This window comes from Rattus rattus, chromosome 11, assembly GCF_011064425.1.
Source record: "Rattus rattus isolate New Zealand chromosome 11, Rrattus_CSIRO_v1, whole genome shotgun sequence".
In the NCBI taxonomy this organism is placed as follows: Eukaryota; Metazoa; Chordata; class Mammalia; order Rodentia; family Muridae; genus Rattus; species Rattus rattus.
Genome location: NC_046164.1, coordinates 23,465,659 through 23,487,026, shown reverse-complemented (window position 1 = coordinate 23,487,026; position 21,368 = coordinate 23,465,659). Strand labels below are relative to the sequence as shown.

The 21,368-nt window shown below is 47.5% G+C and overlaps 1 protein-coding gene across 1 annotated transcript in view; it reads left to right on the top strand.

Moving 5' to 3' along the window:
• Apbb2 (amyloid beta precursor protein binding family B member 2) overlaps positions 1-21,368 on the top strand; it is a 317,577-nt gene that overhangs the window by 252,009 nt on the left and 44,200 nt on the right. Inside the window, exon 11 of the mRNA XM_032917153.1 lies at positions 1,832-1,959. Within this exon, the coding sequence (XP_032773044.1) occupies positions 1,832-1,959 (128 nt within the window). The remainder of the gene's footprint in view (positions 1-1,831; positions 1,960-21,368) is intronic.

The window sequence follows — 21,368 nt, the reverse complement described above, 5'->3', positions numbered from 1 at the left end:
GTCCATCTATTAACAGTTTGGGGGGAGACAAACCATGGCTCTCAGTGACATTGATTCCCACTCCTGCACTAAAAGGTGACTAATGACACTTACATTCTTGCTTTGGAACCTGACAGTCATTGCACATGACTTAGAACTGGTGCCTATGTGTGGTCTCACTTTAATAAAGCAAGTCTACTTTGCACTATTAGTTAAGATAATATCTGAGAGCTGGAGCGATGACTTAGCTATTAAAGGCTAGGCCCACAACCAAAATGATAAGAGATAATATCCAAGTAGAAAGTAGTGAGGGAAACACCCCCAGACTCACATTAAGAATACATCAGACAGGGGAAGCCATACTCAAACTCTATGACCTGCAGACACACAGAGCGGCCTGTGACACATCTAGAGCACCTGAAATAGTGCTCAGCACATGTCCCACAAGCAAAACGTGGGTAGGAGACTTGGCTTTCAGCCTGGACTGTTTGCAACTCCACTGCTGTCTCCCAGCAGTACATCACGATGAGAAGAGATTCTCAGCCTCTCCGTGGTATAGTCTGTCCTGAGGGAGAGCCTTGCTATGGGGCTAGAATACATTGCTAGCCAGACTCGCTGATCCTATGCATGGAGGAAGAAAAGTTTTCTGTTGCAAGAAAACCCTTGTTGAGACTTCTCACTTCTCCCAGGGGCCATCCAGTCACCCAGGACCGACTCTGACACTGAAGTGTGATCTCTGAAGGAGAAATTTAATAGTCTTTGCTCTCCTCTGTCAAAATCCTCAGCAGGGGCTTTACAAGAACGTTCGCTGTGGTTTACACTGACATGGTTGGCAGACATTTGCAGATGCCATAGGTTTGAGGCGGCAGGCAATCCCATCGCTCAGGCTCTGTGGGGATGCTTTGGCCACCTACAAATGGTTCATCTGCTCTTGAGGGAAGGCTCTCACTCATTCTGAATCCAAGCTGTAGACACTGACCACAGCATAAATACTCTCCAACAGAGACACACTCTCTACCTGCCTTGGCACAGCTCAGTCATTCTAAGACCCTTTGACGTCATTCTCTGTACCAAGAGCGACTGATCCATCCCACTGGGATTGGAGCCGCACTGAACCAAGAGACCTCATGGTTCAGCTCAGGCAGGCTTCCCTGCCTTCAGTGTGGCAGCATCTGGGCTGCCTTCTTGAGAGCCCACCCTCCGGCCATACAGCAGATGGTTAATAGTTCCTTTAAAATGTGCGTGAGGATTGCACGAGAGAAGTTATGTAAAGCTAGCATTCCTGCCCCTAGAGAACCATTCTATACGGGTAACGAGGACATGGACCCCACAAGTCCAAACTGGAGCGCAAGAGCTGAAAACCCTCCCAGTGTTATGGCAGTGCCCACTACAGGCTCTGCCTCAGATCATGGGCAGGTATGTAGCCCTCAGCCTCAGTGTCCCCAGCACTAGTTAGAGACTAAGCTAAGCTCTCACAGAGCAGCTGAGAGTTCTGAGCGCCTCGGACATCCGGTGCATTACCTAACATTCAATAATCGAGCCCAGGGAAGCGAGCTGCCATCTGTACAGAGAAGTACTGCAAAGCCAGGCTCACCCTTTGCTGGCCACATCCCATGGACATAGGGTGCAAGGGTGGAGGCGAGGGCAGGGCTGTGGGTCAAGGAAAGGAGTGGGTCCTTGGCATGAAGAATGGGGAGGACTACAGAGGGTATTGGGGGGGTTATAAAGGAAGATTCTCTGGGACATTCTCGTTAGTAACATGTCTAGATCCGGAAGTGTAAAGAGTTAAAAGACAAGAGCTGGCTGGAACACATCAGATGTAAGGCCTCCATGTTTTCTCCTTGACTCCCAGGGCAAAGACATGTACCTGATCCTGGAAAATGACATGCTCAGCCTGGTGGACCCCATGGACCGCTCTGTGTTACACTCCCAGCCCATCGTGAGCATCCGAGTGTGGGGTGTGGGCCGAGACAACGGCCGGTGAGTGCTTTGGGCTGGTGAAGCCTAACACGGAAGTGTGGCCGCATGGCACCTTCCCAGTATGAGGCTTCTCAGAAGCTGACTAGAGACGCAGCAGGCTAGAGCTGAGTCTCTACCTTGCTCCCCTGCCTCCCGAGGTATCCCGACTTTTTCCTTCCCGGCTCTGTCCTTCAAACTTTTGTCAGCTCTGACTCCTGCCTTTGGGTCTGCATTCTTTTCCTCCCTCATTTTACCAAGTTCCCAAACAATCAGACCATCTGCACCTCTTTATTTCTCTCTTCTCTGTATTTCGTTTGTAATCAGGGGTGTACTTGGTTGCATCCGGCTACTTCAGACTCATGCCGCTAATGGCGGTTCTTCATAAGGGGCTTGTTTGAAGGGATCACGCATAAGCCCGAACCTTCCATTTTTAAGTCAAACAAGGGTCAGGGGCTTGGATTTGGCTAATTCGTTTTTAAAAACTTGAGCAATTGTATTCCATGTGTGTTTCTGTGAAATTCTACTGAAAACCCAAGGTACCAGAAGAACTCTGAATCTTCTATTCTCCACAGGGACAGGAAACTGACGTTCTGATTTTCATGTCATAGCTAATAACCTTAGCAGCTGTTATCACTAACATCATACTTGGACCCCATGGTATCAGCCACTGATACACAGTTGATGCTTCCGTTGTAGTCAGTTTGGCAATTCCCAAGGTACAGGGACATCTTCTGGTGTCTTGGGTCAATCCATAGGACAGTTAAAGTATCATGTTGTTGAAATGGACAAAAATGTTATAAAAGTAGTAAAAATTACAGGTGTCAAAGGAATGCTCTCCTAGACATTCTGGTTGGTTTAGTTTTTTGTTTGTTCGTTTGGAATTGAGTCACCTCGTTCTTTATAAGAAGAGGGTCTGCCTTCTGCAGTCCTCCTGTGTGTAAGCACCACAGTATTTGATTGCTTTTGACCAGTTGTACATCCTAAACCAGAAAGGAAGGCTTTTGGCTAGGTATTTGACAGTCAAAAGAATAAGCATTTATGCTGTAGCCAGATGTGAGAAAGATCGTCTGGCTGCCGACTGGGTCAAACCTTCCTGAGGGCGTAGCACACCTTCGAGCTTTGTATCCAGAGCGAGGAGTCCTGACAGCTGTGTGTGAGTGGATAGCAGGCTCATAGACACTGGTCGGTCATTTGCTCACCTTCTCTTCAGTGAGTTACTTTTCAAAGGAACTCTGAGGTGGCCATTACTCCTCTTTGAAAATACATAGTCTCGGTAGAGAGCGCTTACTTTACCGACTTCTGTTCTTGTGCTTATCGGCGCAGCAGGAGCCAAAGTGGAGACCATTGCATACTGGAACAACTAGGATCGTGCATTTGGGTGTTTTTTGTTTTGGTGTTGTTTGTGGTGGTGCTTAACACAAGGCCCCAGGCATGCTGGGCACATGCGTCACCACTGTGGCACATCCGTAGCCTGTGGTGTGTTTTTGAGGTTAGATCTTACTGATGCAAGTTTTCCGTCTACACTATTTCTTTAAAATAAATTCAGTCGCTTCGTGTGTGTGAGAGAATGTGATTTGGATTCTCAATGGCGGAACTATGCGAGCTCTTTGCAAATCTCGTCATCTGTCCTCTGAGAAATGAAGATACGACAGGGACCACAGCACACGTGCACATGCGCCAGCCAGTGTGTACCATAATTGGCACAACGCTGGAAACATGCAAGGGCTTAATGAGTGTTTACTCTTGATTTGTTTAAAGCAACATGCACTTTGCAGATGCAGCTAATTACATGGCTTCTATTCCAAGGCACTGGGGATGCAGTGGGGAGAGTCTACCAGCTTCAAGGATCACGGGGAGGTGGGGGTAAGAAACCCTTGCCAGTTCTGATGAGTTCAGTCGACCTGCAGGGCAGAAAGAGCTCCTCACAGCTCCACCCCCACTCGTACCCCCACCAAAGAGCACAGTGTAAGTTAGATGGCATCCTGTGGGTGCTTCCCTCTAGGCAGTCAGGGTCTCCATGTGTCTCAGTAGTTAGGGGCGGGGTGTCTTTGAGCCTGACCCCTTTTGGAGTAAGTCGTACATAAGGAACAAGTTTGCAGCCTAAAGGTTCTGTTTCTTCCCATTGGTCCCCTGAGCTTTCGTGCCCTGAAAGAAGGAGCTTTTGTGTTTCCGATATATATTTAACTTTCCTTTGCCTTTGATTCTCTCTCTCTCTTTTTTTTTTTTTTCCTTAACAGCAATTTACAAGAGCAAATTCAATTTGTAATGCTGCAAAGGAAAGGGGTTTTTCACTTTGTATGAATAAAACATTAACAGTGTTTCATTTTGCCGGGGAAAACAAGGCCATTTCACATTCTCTTTGGTAACGTTCCTCGCTGAGAAAATGGCATCTCTTGGGGGTGTTTCTTGATGTGGTTAAAATGAGTAAGGAAAGTGTGTATGCCAGAAGGGCACAGACCTTCCCCACAGAGCACTGCACCCCACTGGGCCGGGAAACTTCAGTTTCTGCAAATGTTTTGGGTCCAGTGTTTTTCTTTCAGCTTTCAAGTGAGTTCAGTTTCTTTGTAGCTTCTTGGGTAGTCCCTTTACTCTGGAGGAAGAGGTCTCCTGGGGGAGATGGATAATGGCACCCCTCCCACTGTCTTCTCCGGCTGAGTCCCAAAAGCCTTTTGAGCAGGGTAAGGCATTGGGAGTTGCCTCTAATGTTGGCTCTGTGGGGTTTGCTTATAGGGTCTCAGTTCTGACTGCAGCTTCTTCCCGGCTTAAGGAGGGGGCTGCCTTCTTCATTAGGGACCTGCTTGCTTTACTGCCTGGAAAAGTGGGGCTGCCTCCTCCTCCTCCTTGGCCACATCACACTTTGACTCCTTTAATCACAGTGAGACAAACATGGAGACCCCCCTTCTCCCAGGGACCAAGGCTGGTAAAAGGAAGCTTTGTGTATTCCCCAAAGTAGTGATGTGCAATGTCCTCGTCACTGTGTGGAAGAAGGCGTCCTCAGGCGTGTTGACGGCACTAAGAGAGATGACCCTTCTCATTGGGTCTCCATGAGCCTGCCAGACCACCATTCCAACAATAGGTAGAAGGGGTGTGGCCTCCCTGTTTCAAAGGCCTATGTAGACTTTAAACTCAGCATTTTTATGCAATGAGAAGCAGCTTTCCCTTATTCCAAATAGAAGTATCAAACATTTGTGAACCCAATCTCTCAACCTCAGGGAACTCTTAGCAGAGACTCCCCGCTTTTTCCCAATGGCAGATATGATCCCATCTTCTAGGACAGGGTGCCGAGATCCTGTATCCATTGGCCAAAGGCAGTTGAGCCTGGTGATCCCTGCTGTCTCCCATGAGGGAAAGGGACAGGTGGGACCATCAGAGTTTCAGATCTCATTAATGGGAAGCTGTCATGTTGGTGCAGCGTGTAAGATATCCAGAGTGTAACCGTCTCAAGCAGTGGCTCTAAGCCATTGTGGGTAGCAACCCCTTTGGCAAACCTCCATCTCCACAAATATTTATGTAACGATTCCTAACAGTAGCAAAATTACAGTTATGAAGCAGCAAAATGAAATAATTTTACAGTTTGGGGGTCACTGCAACATGGGGAACTGTATTAAAGGGTCGCAGCATCAGGAAGGTTGAGAAGCTCTGGTCTAGAGTCAACCTGGGAAACTGTTAAACCAGGTGACAGATCCTTTTCACACCCTGACCCCTCCCTCTCTGAGGCTTTGGATTGCAGTACTCTCTGTGTTACTCAGCTTTGTGTGATAAAATGTCTTAGGTAATTAATTTTTTATAAAAGAAAGGATACCACGGTCCACGATCAGCTGGCACCATGGCCCTTAGGACTACGGCAAGGTGGCCCTACATCTAGAGGGACACGTAGGGTAGAGGGAGCTGTTTCCCTCACCATGGCTGGGAAACCAAAGGGGGGAAGTGTCCCCATCAGAGTCACGTTCCCAGGGCACCTTTACATAGTCCCTACCTCTTAAAGGCCCATCTCTCCCCAGCAGTTCTGGGGGTGGAGGACCAAGCCTTTGCGTGGACTGTGGAGGTGTGGGATGTGTCTCACCCCGTCATGTGAAGCTCACTTTGGGAGAGCTACTCGGGGTAGTAGGCCCATCTGTTCACGTTAGCGGCAACACTAAACTGCTGGGGTTTGTTTATTAAGAAAAATGTGCCTGCATCCAACGAGTAATGATTGTAGGTGGAGCCGCATTGGGCCCTCTCTCATGAAGATAAAAGTCCCCATAATTAAGAGTCGCCGTCATGTGTATGGAGACTTCTTAGCGGCTGGTCCTGCGTTCTTACTCAGGTTGAATGTGTACCCTGTGAAACCGTGAGTGCGGATGTGGTTTGCACAGCACACCTCCCTAGATATCCCTTCTCTAGCTGTAGAGGTGACTGATTGTAGGGTCTTCGCTTGTCACAAGCATTCCCCAACTGTCGGATGATTATCTTTGGCTTCCTTGTTCTCTCTGGCTTTGATCCCAGGAAATCTTTGTCCCCTGAGTGTAGAGTAAAGGATTGTGCCTGGCGGCCCCTTCCCTCCCAGGTCACCTCCAGGGGGTTTTGTGAGGGATTTTGGTTCACGTTGCTTTCAGAGGCCTCTTGCCACACATAACACGTCTTCCGGTTTCCGGTTTTGCTGTTTTGTTTTCTTTTTCAAACACTGCTCATTTCTGGTTGGACCTTGACAGTACTAGAACTATTTAGTTAGGAAGAGAAAATAAAATCAACTCCAGCTGCCCCCCCCCCACCATCCCCTCATTCCTTCGCAGCACTTGATACTGAACCCAGGGCCCCACCCTGCTAGGCACCTTACCCCTGAGCCATGTCCCCAGCCCTCGCTCCACTTTTTACTGCAGGACTTGCGTCTCTTCACTGCTCAGTCTGGCCTTAAGCTTGTCCTTCAACCCCTGACTAAACCGTATTGAGCTCTACTACATTGGTCTCACAGTCTGGTATATTGGGGGAGGGGTGTAGCCTGCTCTCACTGTAACAAAATGCTGAGAGTAATTCCTTTTTAAAAACAGAATTGTTGGGGCTGGGGATTTAGCTCAGTGGTAGAGCACTTACCTAGGAAGCGCAAGGCCCTGGGTTCGGTCCCCAGCCCCCAAAAAAAAAAAAAAACAGAATTGTTTTGACTCAGTTCAGCTCCACAGAACTCCTCTAGATATCTCTATTTCAGTATCCCCCAACCTCTTTTCTGGGTTCCCCGAACCATAAAGATCAGAGCCCTGCCCTGGGATGTCTGCCCTCATGGGAGTTTAATGTTCTCTTCATGGCCTTTGAGTTACCAGCTGCAATTCTTCCTTCTCCCTGTTCAAAGGACTGCTGCTGGTTTGGCTTTCAGGATGGTCCTGCCTGCACTTAAAAACGAACTGGCAGGACAGACGCAGACAGGCGCCTGGGGTATCTACAGCAGGCACCTCCACGTTGGCAGGTTCCCTCCAGAGGAATCAGTGGCAGGTTCACAGGTCAGCCCTCATTAACCAGGAAGCCCCTTGCTCCCTCGGGGATCACACAGTGGCGATTCCTTGGCAGGGACTGGAGAAGCAAGGGTCTTTTAGATCTTCACAGTCTTTGTCCAAATTATCAGCTATGCCTAAGCAACAATTGTCTTATGGAAACCCCCGACTCTGTTGCCTGCCTGTGGATCCTGTTCCCCTAACCCATCTGTCTTGTCTGGCCTCAGTGGGAGAGGATGGGCCTAGTGCTGCAGTGACTTGAGGTGCCAGGGTTGGGTGATACCCAGGGGGGGACATTGTCCTCCTCATTAGTGAAGAGGGTGTTGGGGAGGAGCTGTGTGAGAGGAGGACTAGAAGAGAGGGTAGCTGCAATCAGGATGTAATTTAAATAAATAACTATAAATACATGGGGAAAAAGAAATAAAATACAATAAAGCTACGCACTGAGGAAAAATGAGTTAGCACAGACTAAAGGGGGCAGCTGCTTGTACAGTCTTGTCATGTCGTGGGCAGGGAGGGGCCATGCAGCTTTCCATGACTGTGACAAAACACCCGAGACAATGGCCTTTAAAAAGAGGAAAGGTTTGCTCTAGCCTGTGACTATTTGGGTCCGTTGCCTTTACATCTTAGTTATGCATTCATGGTGGGAATATGTGGCCAGGAAGCAAAGAGGGTAACGAGGAGCCAGGGTCTTCATATCCCCGGAAGAGCGTGTCCCCAGCGACCTTTCTTCCTCCCACTTAGACCCCACTCTTAAAGGTTCCACCACCTCTCACTGCTGCCCAGGGTGGAGTCCAAGCCCTTAGCACATGAGCCTTTGGAAGACATTTTATGTTCAAATTACAGCACAGAGCACTTGAGAGAGCTGCTTTAAGTGAGTGACTGTGGCTACTCTTCTATTTAGCTATACCATACTGTATCTCAGTGTGCATATTGGGAGTGAGGTTTCAGTCAGCTTTCAATCACTATGACAAAATGACTTGAAATAATCACCTTTAATAGACAGAAGGTTTGCTTTAACCCATGACCACTTATTTCCGTTGCTTTCAGCCCTCACTTGTGCTGTGGCTGTGATGGTTTGTAGATGCTTGGCCCAGGATTCCCTGGCACTGTTGGGAGGTGTGGCCTTGTCGGAGTAGGTGTGTCACTGTGGGTGTGGGCTTTAAGGCCCTCGTCCTAGCTGCCTGGAAGTGAGTCTTCTTCTAGCTGCCTTTTGAACAAAAGGTAGGACTCTCAGCTCCTCCAATCCTATGCCTGCCTGGACGCTGCCATGCTCCCACCTTGATGATAATGGACTGAACCTCTGAACCTGTAAGCCAGCCCCAATTAAACATTGTCCTTATAAGAGTTGCCGTGGTCATGGTGTCTGTTCACAGCAGTAAAACCCTAACTAAGACAGTGGCCATAAGCAACACTTGGGCCAAGGAGACTTCCTTTATAAATAGGTAGGATTGGTCGATAAAAATAGGTATTTCTGCCTGAGATGACAGAGAGTTAGTAGTAATGAGACAGTTGCTTGTTTGTTTGCTTGATTGATTTTTTAAAGATTTTTTAAAATTATGTCTGTGGGGTGGGTGGTCGGGTATGTGCACATGTGTGCAGTGCCTGTGAAGGCCAGAGGCATCGGATCTCCTGGAGCTGGAGCTCCAGGCAGTTGTGAGTCATGTGATGTAGGTACCGGGGATCTACCTCAGCTCCTCTGCAAGTGCAGCACGCACTCAGAACCACTGAGCCATCTGGCCCCTCCCCACCCTCCCCCACTTTAGCTTTTTTAGCTAATCTGAAAGTTCCCTATATTTTTGCTTCCCCATCGTTGCTTTTTTTTTTTTTAAGATGTGATTTACTGGGTCTCCGTATGGGAGAGTGTTTCCTAGTTCCATCCAATCGAGGATTCTGTGAGCCAGGCAGTCATGAAAGATTGATGGACCCCAAGCTCTGCTGATGAAAGTTTAATCTGGGGTGTCTGCCACCATGCCTCAGGGAGAGAAGTCTTTGGAGAAAGAATAATAATTCTCTCCCTGTGCCACAGGACTGTCGTGACCTCTAGAGTTAATTTCTTTTTAATACAACCTCAGGGTAAGCAGGGGCATCGGGCTATACCTGACCATCCTGCCGACTTAAATTGTAGTGGCCTCCTTGCCGCCTATCAATCACGACGAGGTGTTCACTGAAGTTAGAGCATAGAATAACCTTTAAAGAAAGACACTGTAAGTGACTGCCCAGACATCCCCTCAGGGAATTCAGGTGGGCACTTTCAGTCGCGCAGTCACCGTGAAACTGTCACTAATGGTGACTGTAGCAGCCAAACCCTCATGCATCTCAGTGGCTCTGGCTCTGCTGACTGCTCTGTTTCTTGTTTCAGCACCAGACAGGGGCTTGCCCTGCTGTTTGTAGAGGATGCAAACAAGTTCAGGGATCCCTGAAAAACATCCATCTTTTGAGTCCTGAGTCCTGAGCCAAAGTGGCCTTTGGGGATGCAAAGGGGAGGAGATGTTCTTGACTACGACCATTTTCTGAACCAGTCTTCAAGGCACCCTCTTGGACCGTTCCGAGTAGTCTTGGTTGGAGCATTGGTTGAGCCACTCACGTGAGGCAGTCCCGTTGGCGGCCAGCTGCAGTTCTCCGTGGAAGGCCTTCCCTGAGGGTTTTAGTGTCACAGCCCTTCAGATGGTACTCAACGGAACAGCTCTATTGGATGATCGTCAGGGAGACAGCTGGGGCACTTGCAATTTATTCAGGGTGAAGAAAGGCTGTGTGTGAACCTTGGAGAGTGGGAAGGAGTTTTGGGGGTGCATGTGAAATCATTTGGCTGGAGCTTAACTACTATGCAAGCCTCATTTGTATGGAGAGGTACGCCAGGATTTCTGGGTACTTGCTGAGCAAGTTCATTCCGGGCAAAGAAGTTGTTGAACTTGTAGGTTTGCCAAGGGCTACATGGCCTTCCTCAGGTGGACAGTGTGGGGATCGGGCTCCACAGATAAGGAGAAGGGGAAAAAGGGAAGTCCTCACTTTGGGACAGACTCACAGGAGCTATCTAGGCATGGTAGACTTTGACCTTTGACCTTTGAGGTTTCCCACTACTCACATAAACGAGGATGAGTGACTAAGAGCAGAGGAAGTTTGAGCTCTCGTGGGTAGAGCGTCGCTCTATTACAGCTCATGTCCCAGAAGATATGCATGCCCTGAGCCCTCGTTCCTGCCAATGAATGTTCTGCTGCCGCTTTTCAAAACCGGTTGTCACCTCAAGAGCTTTGATCTCAAATGTAATCACTCTGAGATTTTTAACTTCCCGTTGAATGCAGTGAGTAAGAATGGCCTGGGAGCCTCTAGGGACGAAGGACTTGAGAGCCTAGGTTTGAGCTCAGAGAGGATCACCACGGGCAATTATATGGAGGTCTGGGAGCCAGAACAGGCCAAGAGGAGGAACTGGAGTGGGAGTCGCCATTTGAAAACCAGTTTTGGTTCTGTACTTGAGCTGTTGGGGGAACTTCCTCAGCGTCTCCGTCCCTCCATCTGCAGCTGGAATCATCCCTTCACTCACAAAAACGAGCACGTGTTTGCTAACAGGCGCTATGCATCGCTAACAGTGCTACTGTATTAACATGGTGATAGTTCTTTGAAATATAATACAATGTATTGTTAAATATATTAAATTATATATATTTTATAAAAGTTGGAGATGGTTATGTAGCTCCAATGGTAGAGTACCTACCTGCCTACAGTGCACAAAGCCCTTCATGGAGTCTCCAGCAATATCAATCTCCTGGGGTAGAACATGTCTGTAACCCCAACTCCTAGGGATGGAGGCACGATTAGTTCAAAGCCGCCCTTAGCTTCACAGAGAGCTTGAGGTCAGCCTGGGATACATGAGACCCTGTCTAGACAGACAGACAAGCAAACAAAGCCAGGTACAGGAGTACACATCTTTAATCTCAGCACTCGGGAGGCAGCAATGGGCAGATCTTAATGGATTTAAGGCTCACGTGTAGTCCCAGGCCAGCTAGGACTACATAGTGAAACTCTGTCTCAAAAAAAAAAACAATTGAAAGAAACAGTATGCTGGTTTGAATATGCTCGGCCCAGGAAGTGGCACTATTAGGAGGTGTGGCCTTGTTAGAGTAGGTGTGGTCTTGTTGGAGGAAGTGTGTCATGGTGGGGGTGGGCTTTGAGACCCTCCTCCTAGCTACCTGGAAGACAATCTTCTGTTTGCCCTCAGAACAAGATGCAGAACTCTCAGCTCCTTCAGCACGAGTGTCTGCCTGGTCAGTACCATGCTTCCTGCCATGATGATAATGGACTGATCTCTGAAACTGTAAGGCAGCCTGGATTAAATGTTTTCCTTTATAAGAGTTGCCTTGGTCATGGTGTCTCTTCACAGCTATGGAAACCCTGGCTAAGACAGTCAAAATTATTGTGTCCTTGACTGTCTGTGAAAGTTGTGACTTCCTGGTTCACTGTGACGGTAGCCAATAATTTGAAATCCCTTCATGGAGCTGCTCAGAGATATCCAAACCTTCCTCAAAAACCAATGTGTTTCAGAGCCCCCAGAACAGCATGTTATGTCCCTGAGCTTCTCACTACCAGACCGAGTGCATAGGTGTCAAAGCTGGGAATTTAAGCCCATAGCAGATGGTGCTTGGAAGAGTTGGGTTTTGATAAAGTACAGTGAGAATTTCTAAATATGATCCCATAAGGAATTCCTGGCCAGTCACTTGAGTTGCAACACTGCTGTCCTCCAGCCTGCTTGGGTCACCAAGGCTGTACTCTCCCTGCCCTCCAATCCTGGCCTCAGCCTCTCCAAGGACAGGAGAGTCATGCTGCCTTCCCTCCCTCAGAGTTCACGGCCTTTGGATTCAGGTGTCATGTCCCAGGTTTCAAGGTTGTAACTCCAGCTGGGCACGCCTGTCTTCCAGGCGTCTTCCTGGAAGAATGCTCTTAGAAAATTAAAGGGCAAAAGGGAAGGAACAGTGACCAGGAGTTGAAAGCCATCTTGCTCCCCTACAAATGGTACCCTGTTTGCATCTCTCCATGCAGCACATACCCAGCCCTGGCATCTCGTGTGTAGAGAGTTGGCCAAAGCTATATCCAGTGCCAATATCCGTCAGCAGGTGAACAGGAAAACAAGTGTCCAGACACTGATTCACACAGTGCCATGCGGACTCTGGAGATAGCTGTACCTGGTGAAAAAAAGAAACAAGACCCCCACATAACACCAAAAAAATAATATATGGCTTTGATACTATAAAATCATTAAAATAGTTAATATAGAATATAAAATTATTAGGGGGGGAAAAGGCCAGGTGAACTATCCATTGGTGACAGAGGATAGAGATTACAAAGTCTGCAGAAGAAACTTTGGAGAAAATAAAGAATTTAGAGCAGTTTGAAATTTAAGTTTAAAAAAAACTTACTAAGTTAAAATGCAAGAACTTGATATAACCTGTGCCTTCTATTGTGAGCCACTGATTCATTCTGGAAAGCAAGGAGAATACAAAGTTTCACAAAGAAGCAGAGTGGGTTTGTAGTAACCCATCGCCCAGTAAGGTGTTTAAAGGATCTTTCCTACTTCCCCCGTGTCTCGGGTTGGGAAGCAGAGTGTCTCGGGTGTTCTTTTCTTCCCTGTAAAGTTCCTAAGTCATAAAACGAATGGCAGAGTTAAAAAATGTCTCCCTACATCCAGTTAGTATTTATTGACCAATCCAAGTGACACTTTTGGCTTTCTATGTGAATTAAAGAATCATAGAACATGACGGAAAGCACAGCCCGCCTCCAGAGGTGCTCGCCAGCTCGCTCACCAGTCTAGTTTCCGCCGCCGCCATCGGGAATTCCATTTCAAAGACAAGCGGAGATTACCGAAGGCATTATATGTAACAGATGGAGGAAAATGTCTTAATATATTTTCCCTACAAATTCAGTGGCCTGCAGTCATTGTCTTGTGACCCTTTCATGCCGAAAGGAAATGGTCTGATTTATCTCCACCTACCCTCTGGCTTAATAGTTGCTTTGTCTTTTTTATTGATGTAACAGAAGCTGTGGAAGATATTTATAGGAAAGATAAACCCAACGCTATTCATTGAATTCACTAAGCTGGGGGTTGAAAGTAAAAAGAAAAGTTTCTTAAGGTACGGTTGGGAAGCTGTCCGTACTGTACCAGTGGGAGTAGGGAAGGACAGTCTATGCCTCTTCTTCAAAGTTTGGTCCCATGAGGTGAGTTTTAATTTTGTTCTCATTTTCATTGTAATGGGGGATTGAACACAGAGCTTTGCAATGCTAGACAAGTTCTCTGCCACTGAGCTATAGCTCCAGCATAAAATTTGGGTTGCTGGCCATTCTCTTAAGCTTTGGAACCTCCTCTCAGAACAGAGGATTTTCGTGATCCAGAATGACGCCAGATATTTGCTTATTTCATTGTAAGTCAGCCACGTTTGGTCTGGTGCGCTTCAAAGTGATGTGCTGTAAGAGCGATGTTCTTCATGCCTCTTTCCTACCTCCAGGTGTCAACCTGTGTGATTCCATTTTCCTCTTCATCTTTCTTGTTTGTGGAACATCTACATCTCCTAGGATTTTCTTTTTTAAGATTTATTTATTTTGGGGTTGGGGATTTAGCTCAGTATTAGAGCACTTGTCTAGCAAGCGCAAGGCCCTGGGTTCAGTCCTCAGCTCCAGAAAAAAAAAAAAAAAGATTTATTTATTTTATGTATACAGTGTTCTATCTGCATGTACATCTGCAGGCCAGAAGAGGGCATCAGATCCCATTACAGATGGTTGTGAGCCACCATGTGGTTGCTGGGAATTGAACTCAGGACCTCTGGAAGAACAGTCAGTGCTCTTAACCGCTGAGCCATCTCTCCAGCCCACCCTCTGAGGCTCTTTTAAATCTGCATTTTTAAGCCCTCACAGTCAGTGGGCCAGCATGCTTGGCTCCAAAGTGCAGGCATGAACCAGAGCTTCATGGTCCTGCCCAGAGGGCGTATTGCACTGGGTGCTTGAGGCAAGTGACTATGAGTTCCATGAAGCACTTTGAGATCCAGCTATCAAGCACATAGACATGTTAGGCAACACTGGGAACACTGGTGTTTTTATGACTTAACCCTGTCCCCACCTCTTCCATAGCCTTTCCATAAGCATCTGTATCAGTCCGTGCAGGCTGGCATGTGCTGCAGTAACAACTAAACCAAATACCTCAATGATTTGAAGCATCGTCCTTCCTGTTGAGCGTCCACTGACAGTCGGAGGGAGGAAGCACTCCTTGCATTTGTCCTTATCCAGGGCATAGTCATTTGAGTATTGCCAGCTGTTCTTACAGCTTCTACCTAGAAGTGACGTTTCTTTAGTAGCTGCCTCTTAGATATCACACCCTGTGAAGTCTGTCTTCACCGCAGCCGTGTGGTCCTCTTGACCTTCTGGGTCACACTGCAGGTGTGAAGGCTCCCCAGGCCGGACTGTCAATTCCTTGACAGTCAGTCATGTCCTAGGGTCACACTGGACATGACTGAACACAACACAGGCCTCTGAGTTAATGCTTTAAAGTATTTGAAAGTCCGATGAAGGAAAGAAGAAGAGAATTATCAGGAGCGTGTGCACGTTCTGATGTGTGTGCTTTACACGTTACTCGGGGTTGTCTGCTTGATCGTTTTTAGCCCTTACAGAAACTTAGCACATGTTGTATTCCATTATAGATGAAGAAAATAAATCCTATATTTTTACATGAATTGTTCAGTGTCGCACCAAACCTAGTCTGGAATCTTGACCTGTAACTGCTAGGCCAACACTGGACCAGTACATATTAGTTATCAGTGTGAACGCACAGTTGCCTTACACTGAGGACTATGAGCAAGTGTCCTCAGATGAGGCACTGGGGGTCCCTGGCCAGAACCGGGCAAAGCTGAGAGGTAGGTGCATAGTGTAAATACAGCAGGTCAGCGTGTGCATTCCCTGCAGCTGTCTCAGCCAGTTGTCACAGACTCGATGGCTGAAAGCAACGGGAATTCACTCACCCAGCTGAGTCAAAGGGAGGACAGGGCTGCTCTTGTTCTGGAGACTCCAGGGAAAAGGCTGTCCCTGACCCCTCCCAGCCTACCGTTGTCATTCTTTCATGGGGTCATATCACATCAGCCTACCTCAACTGTCACAGTACATTAATAGTTCTTAACCTGACCCCATCTACAAAAAGCACTATTCCAGGCTGGAGAGATAGCTTAGCGGTTAAGAGCCCTGTCTGCTCTCCCAGAGGTCCTAAGTTCAATTCCCAGCAACCACATGGTGGCACATAACCATCTATAATGAGATCTGGTGTCCTCTTCTGGCATGCAGGCAAACATGCAGGCAGAATGCTGTATACATAATAAGTAAATAAACCTTAAAAAGCAACAACCAAAAAAAAAAAAAAAAAACCAAAACCACTATTCCTTTCAGGCATCACGTACCTAAAGGTCTCAGAGATGGGAGCTGGTCTCTGGAGTTGTTTTGGGGGCAGGGTAGGGGTGAGGGGGTTCATGTTCCCTTCCCCATTGCTCACCTGCCCTGCTCTTGCACCCTCCCCCCACTCCCTCCCTCATGGCGCTACCTGTCCTGGGAGCATCACTGGGATAAGATGCGCTCCAGGTAGATTCCACAACCAGCCTTCCCGTGCCCATGTGACCGTGGGCAACGTAACCCTCTGTACCCCTAGGTAGTGAAGGAAGCCTTAGAGCCTGCATGCAGTGGGGTGCGAGATAATAGTAAGATTCTAACCCTCCCGCAGCACGCCCACCCTCAACTCTCTGCTCCTCTGCACGACAGTGCTGGGTGCAGTGGGCTGGAGTCTGGGGGTTGCCCGAGAATGTTCCTACCGCGCCTCCTCTATTTTATTTTTCCCCAGGGCGGCTAAAGCAGAATGTTTATGAACTAATTCATCATCCTTTCCCAGAAGGCTTATTTCATTTCATGGGTGAACAGTTCTTGCTTGAAAGCTGTGTCTTCTTCCCAATGATGTATAACATGAGGTGGTGTCAGCCTTAAGTCTGTAGACAGGTGATGCTCTTTCTCCCTGGTGCTCAGTCTGGAAGCCTGGGCAGCACATGTGTTCATGGGTGCTTCAGGAGACACACAGGCACACAGCAGGTTCAGGCCTTCGCCTGCCTCAGGCCTTTCTAATTCCTTCATTTCCTTCTATTTCCAGGGTAGCTAAAACAATGTTTATGAGCTAATTCTAATCATCTTTTCCCCTTCTATCTATCTATGTATGTATATATGATATATGTATATATGTACAGCCATTGCTGGGAAAGAGCCTAAGTGCAGTTTTGAATGATAAATCCTTAAAGTGGGAGCACTGTCCTTTGGGCCATTGTCTAACATTGTTGCAGATGTTTCTGCAACAATGTGGGCTTTTGTTTTGTTTGTGTGGTACCTAAAAGGACTGAACTGGATTTTAAGGTCTGAATTCCTAGTGTATTGTCAGGCAACTTACTTGACCCTCTCCAACCCTTTGATGAGTTTGCTCATCTAAGAATAGCATTGCCAACCACTGAGGAGTAATGGCGATTGCTGTCCAGAGTCGAGGCGACACAGGCATGGTGCATGGGTGCTGTGTCATGCCGGGCACCCACCCACCATTTGCAGGTTCAGCCTGGAGGAAAGAGCTCTACTCTGCTGCCTGGGGTAGTCTCATCCACAGCAGAAAAGTCTCCTCAGGGCTCTGACTTCACCTGCACAGGCCAGCCATGGTGTGGCTGCTTGGATTGGTCCTGCCCCTCCTTCTGCCATGCTTACAATTAATTGCCCAAGCGGCTCCCTCACGTTTGGACCCCCACTAATCACAAGCCCATCTGGCCATCATAGGCTGGGGGAGAATGTAGCCACTCATTTTGGTGTATGTTTTTAGAGTTGTTTGCTATTCAAATTGAGAGTAACCTCAGACACACAGGGCTTCATCTTAGAGATTGAGGTTTTGAAGACTGATAATGTGGGATCTTGCATAATGTCTCCGAAAGGCCCATGTGGTAAGGTTTGGTCCCTATGGTGGCACAATTGGGAAGTTGTGGAGGAATTAAATGGTAGGACTTATAGTGGGGGGTATTCAGGTCATTGGAGGTGTCCCCTTGAGATGGACTGATGGACTCTTACTATTCCTTCTATTCTGCATCCTGGTCATGAGGTGCATTCTGCCCTGCCACACACTCCCATTATAATATAGTGTCTTGCCACAGATCTAATTATTCATGGGCTAGAACCTCCAAAACTATGAGCCAAGCGAGCTTTCTCTCTTTATCAGTTGACTTGCTCTGGTCTGTTGTTATAGTAACAGAAGCTGACCATCACAAGGCCACTGTAAGCAGTAGAAAACAACTTGAACAATCTTAAGCAAAAGACACCTTGATTGTCTTCTGACTCTGAAGCTCAGATGCATCAAGCCTTGTAAGACTCGAAGTGAGTCTTAACTACCAGGAGACCACCCCCAAGTGAGGCACGAGAATGGAGTTCAATGCAAATGCAAGAGGTTTATTTTTCCAGCACATCGGGGTCGACCCTCAATCAGCCCCTCATGGTGAGTGACTAGAAGATGACCCCAAATGGCTATAACAATCTGTTTTTATATTTATTAGGGGTACAGGTTACATCAGCAAGGTTACAGTTCAAACTTATTGGCTAAGCATATTGACCTTTGAATTTATTGGCTGGCAAGCATGGGCAGATTATGACATGCATTTGAACTCTTATCTGGGACCCGAGGGTCAGGTGACTATCAGTCTATACTGATAGTGGTTCTGTGGTTTTTCAAGAATGTTCCTGTTCCTCCCATGGGTGGAGAATGGAACTTGGCCTTGCCTCAACCTGAAGCAGGAAGCTGGAACCTGCCCTAGCCTTGGCGTGTAAGGCTGGCGAAAGCCCCTAGGGTCCTTTAGCCTGGGGCTGAGGCAGTGTCGGACCTGCAGTCCGCTCTTTATCTGCTTCTTGATTGTTCTTAGTTCCTGAGAGGAAATTGGAACTCTACACAGCCCGAGTGTCCAGCTTGATCTCATTCCCTGTACAAAGTCCACCTCTTAAGAAACAACAACCAGAGTCTTACAATTTGTCCCTAGAAAAGGGGGCCAGGACAGACAAGTCAACCAGTGTTCAATGAGAAACCTATTTCAAGATTTCACCAGTGCAGCTAGGGACTATCGGTTTGGGTTGCTAGGTGGATACCTGTCCATTACGGTCAAGTGCTGTGTTAGTTAAGAGAAGTTTTCTGTCTGGTTATTTATTGGTTTTGTTTTTGTGAGTTTTTTTTTTTTTTTCAGTCTTCACAACAACATTTGGAGGCAGATTTGTTATGTAATGTTTTTCAAATAATGCAGCAAGGCCAAAAGGAAACACACACACACACACACACACTTTTGCAACATAAGTCTGCAAGGCCCACTGAAATGTTAAAGGTCTTTGTTTCTGATAAGAACTATGGTCCAGTGGGATCCAGCTCAAGGGGAGGCCCCAAGGCTTAACACATTACTGAGGCTATGGGGCGCTCACAAAAAGGGACCTACCATGACTGCCCTCCAAAAGACCCAACAAGCGGCTGAAAGAGTCAGATGCAGATCTGTGCATCCAACCAATGAAGAGAAGCTGCTGACTCTTCTGGTTGAATTAGGGAAAAGCTGGAGGAAGCTGAGGAGGTCGACCCTGTAGGAGGACCAGCAGTCTCAATTAACCTGGACCTCTGAGATCTCTCAGTCACTGGATCACCAACCAGGCAGCATCACCAGCTGAGATGAGGCCCCCAACACATAGAGCAGAGGACTCCCAGGCCTGGGTTCAGTCAGAGAAGATGCACCTAACCTCAAGAGACTGGAGGCCCCAGGGAGTTAGAGGTCTGGTGGGGTTAGGGGTGGGGAGGTGAGGACATCTTTGTGGAGACAGAGGGGTGGGGAGGAGGTATAGGATGAGGAACAGTCAGAGGGTGGACGAGGAGAGGAATAAAATCTGGAGTGTATAAAATTAAAAAAAAAAAAAAAAAAGAACTACATTCCACTTACGGTTGAGCCTTGGTTCAGCCAGTGCTAGTTAGTGGCTAGTTAGTACACAAACATCCTTGTTATGTTAGCTAACATAAAAGTGGGGTGGGTGCAGTTAGAGGCACCCTGCCTGAAAAGTAGCTATGAAAGTTAACAGTTGTGGCTGACCAAAGGAGTAAAATTGCTCTCTGGTGGTGAAAAGACCAAGCGGGTCTGACCGGTGCTGTGTACATGGACAGAATTTTGCTCGGGGTCAGTAATTCAGCTCCCTTATGTGACATTCCTTCAGCTTCTACAGTGATTGTGACCTTAGGGTGACCGACGCAGTCTCGTGGATGCATCAGGACCGTTTAAATATACATCTCCCATCCAGTTCATAAGTCACGAGCCCATTTAACTCATCATCGCAGTCAGAGGGACTCAGAGGAGACAGGAGCAGGGAGTGCTCACTTCCCTCCGTCGGGTTAATCTTGACCCACTGCCCTGTCAGCTTTTCTGAGATTCTGAAGTTAAAATGGCCATTAAAACTGGTCACTGGGTTACTCTCTTCCTAAAAGGAAATTGTAAGAGCTGCTTTAATGATGTAGTCGCCCCTCTTTTCCTCGTGTGCGTGCGTGTGCGTGTGTGTGTGTGTGTGTGTGTGTGTGTGCGCGTGTTTGTGTGTGTGCGTGTGTGCGTGTGTGCGTGTGTGCGTGCGTGCGTGTGTGTGTATGTATATGTGTGTGCGTGTGCATGCGTGCATGCGTGTGTGCGTGCGTGTGTGTGCGTGTGTGTGTGCGTGTGTGTGTGCGCGCGTGTGTGTGTGCACGTGCGTGTGTGTGTGTACGCATGCGTGTGTGTCCCATAATCCCCCATGGCGCCCGAGGATGGTGTGCAGCCAGCTGTGTTTCATGACGCAGGCTCCACGCTCACCAGACCAAAGATGCTGCCGTCCCCACTCTTTTAAGAGACTTACTGTTATTATTTTAATTATGTGTAAGTATGAAGCGTGTATCTTTATGTATGTATGTACATGACTGCAGTGTCCATGGAGGCCAGAGGCACCTAAATCCCCATGGAGCAGCACTTACCAGTGGTTGTGAACCATCTGCTGTGCGGGCTGGGAGCCGAACCCCAGTCCTCTGCAAGAACAGTGTGCACCCTTAACCACCAGCCGCCTCTCCAAACTTGTCTTCTTTATCTTCTTAACATAAACCCCAGAGACTGCCCAAGTTTTACATCTCACACACCCTAGTCAGCCTCCTCACGACCGATCGGTACATTTGAAAGGAGCACAAGGTGCAAGGAGGAGAATTTGTAGGTTAAGCATTCAGGAGTGTGGGTGAATGGGAACACCAACTCAGACAACATGAGCTCCATATGTGAACTCTGTGGGGAACTTTAATTGAATGAACTCTGTAGAGTAGGCACATGAAAGTCAAGTTGATGTTAGCTTACCTGCTCAGGGGTCACATTGTTCTTTGTGTCGGGAGGAAAGGGATGAGGGAGGGAGGGGGAGAATTAATGTATGGTAGGAACAGAACATCTGGAGAATGAGGTTTTGTGTCTCAGTCGGTATTAATTCAGTTCACTCATTGTCTCTGAACCTCTGCTCATAAAAGGAGAGTGTTAGTAAAGTAGTTATGGGATGGAAGCACTGGTTAAGGGGGTGGATCACTGGTTAAGAGTGTATACTGCTCTTCCAGAGGACTAGAATTCAGTTCCAACATCCACATCATGCACTGCTCACAACCACCTATAACTCCAGGGAATCCAATGCCCTCTCCTGGCTTCCACAGGCTCAGGTGCATGTGCACAAACGTGCGTACTTGTGTGTGTGTGTGTGTGTGCACGTGTGTGTGTGTGTGTGTATACAGTATATACTCACCTAGACACATATACATATACACATATACACCAATAAAAGTAAAATTTTAAAGGCAAAATAAAGTGAAAATAGCTAATATAATGTAGCCAAGAGAATGCTGTGTCTAATAGCACAATAGGACAAACC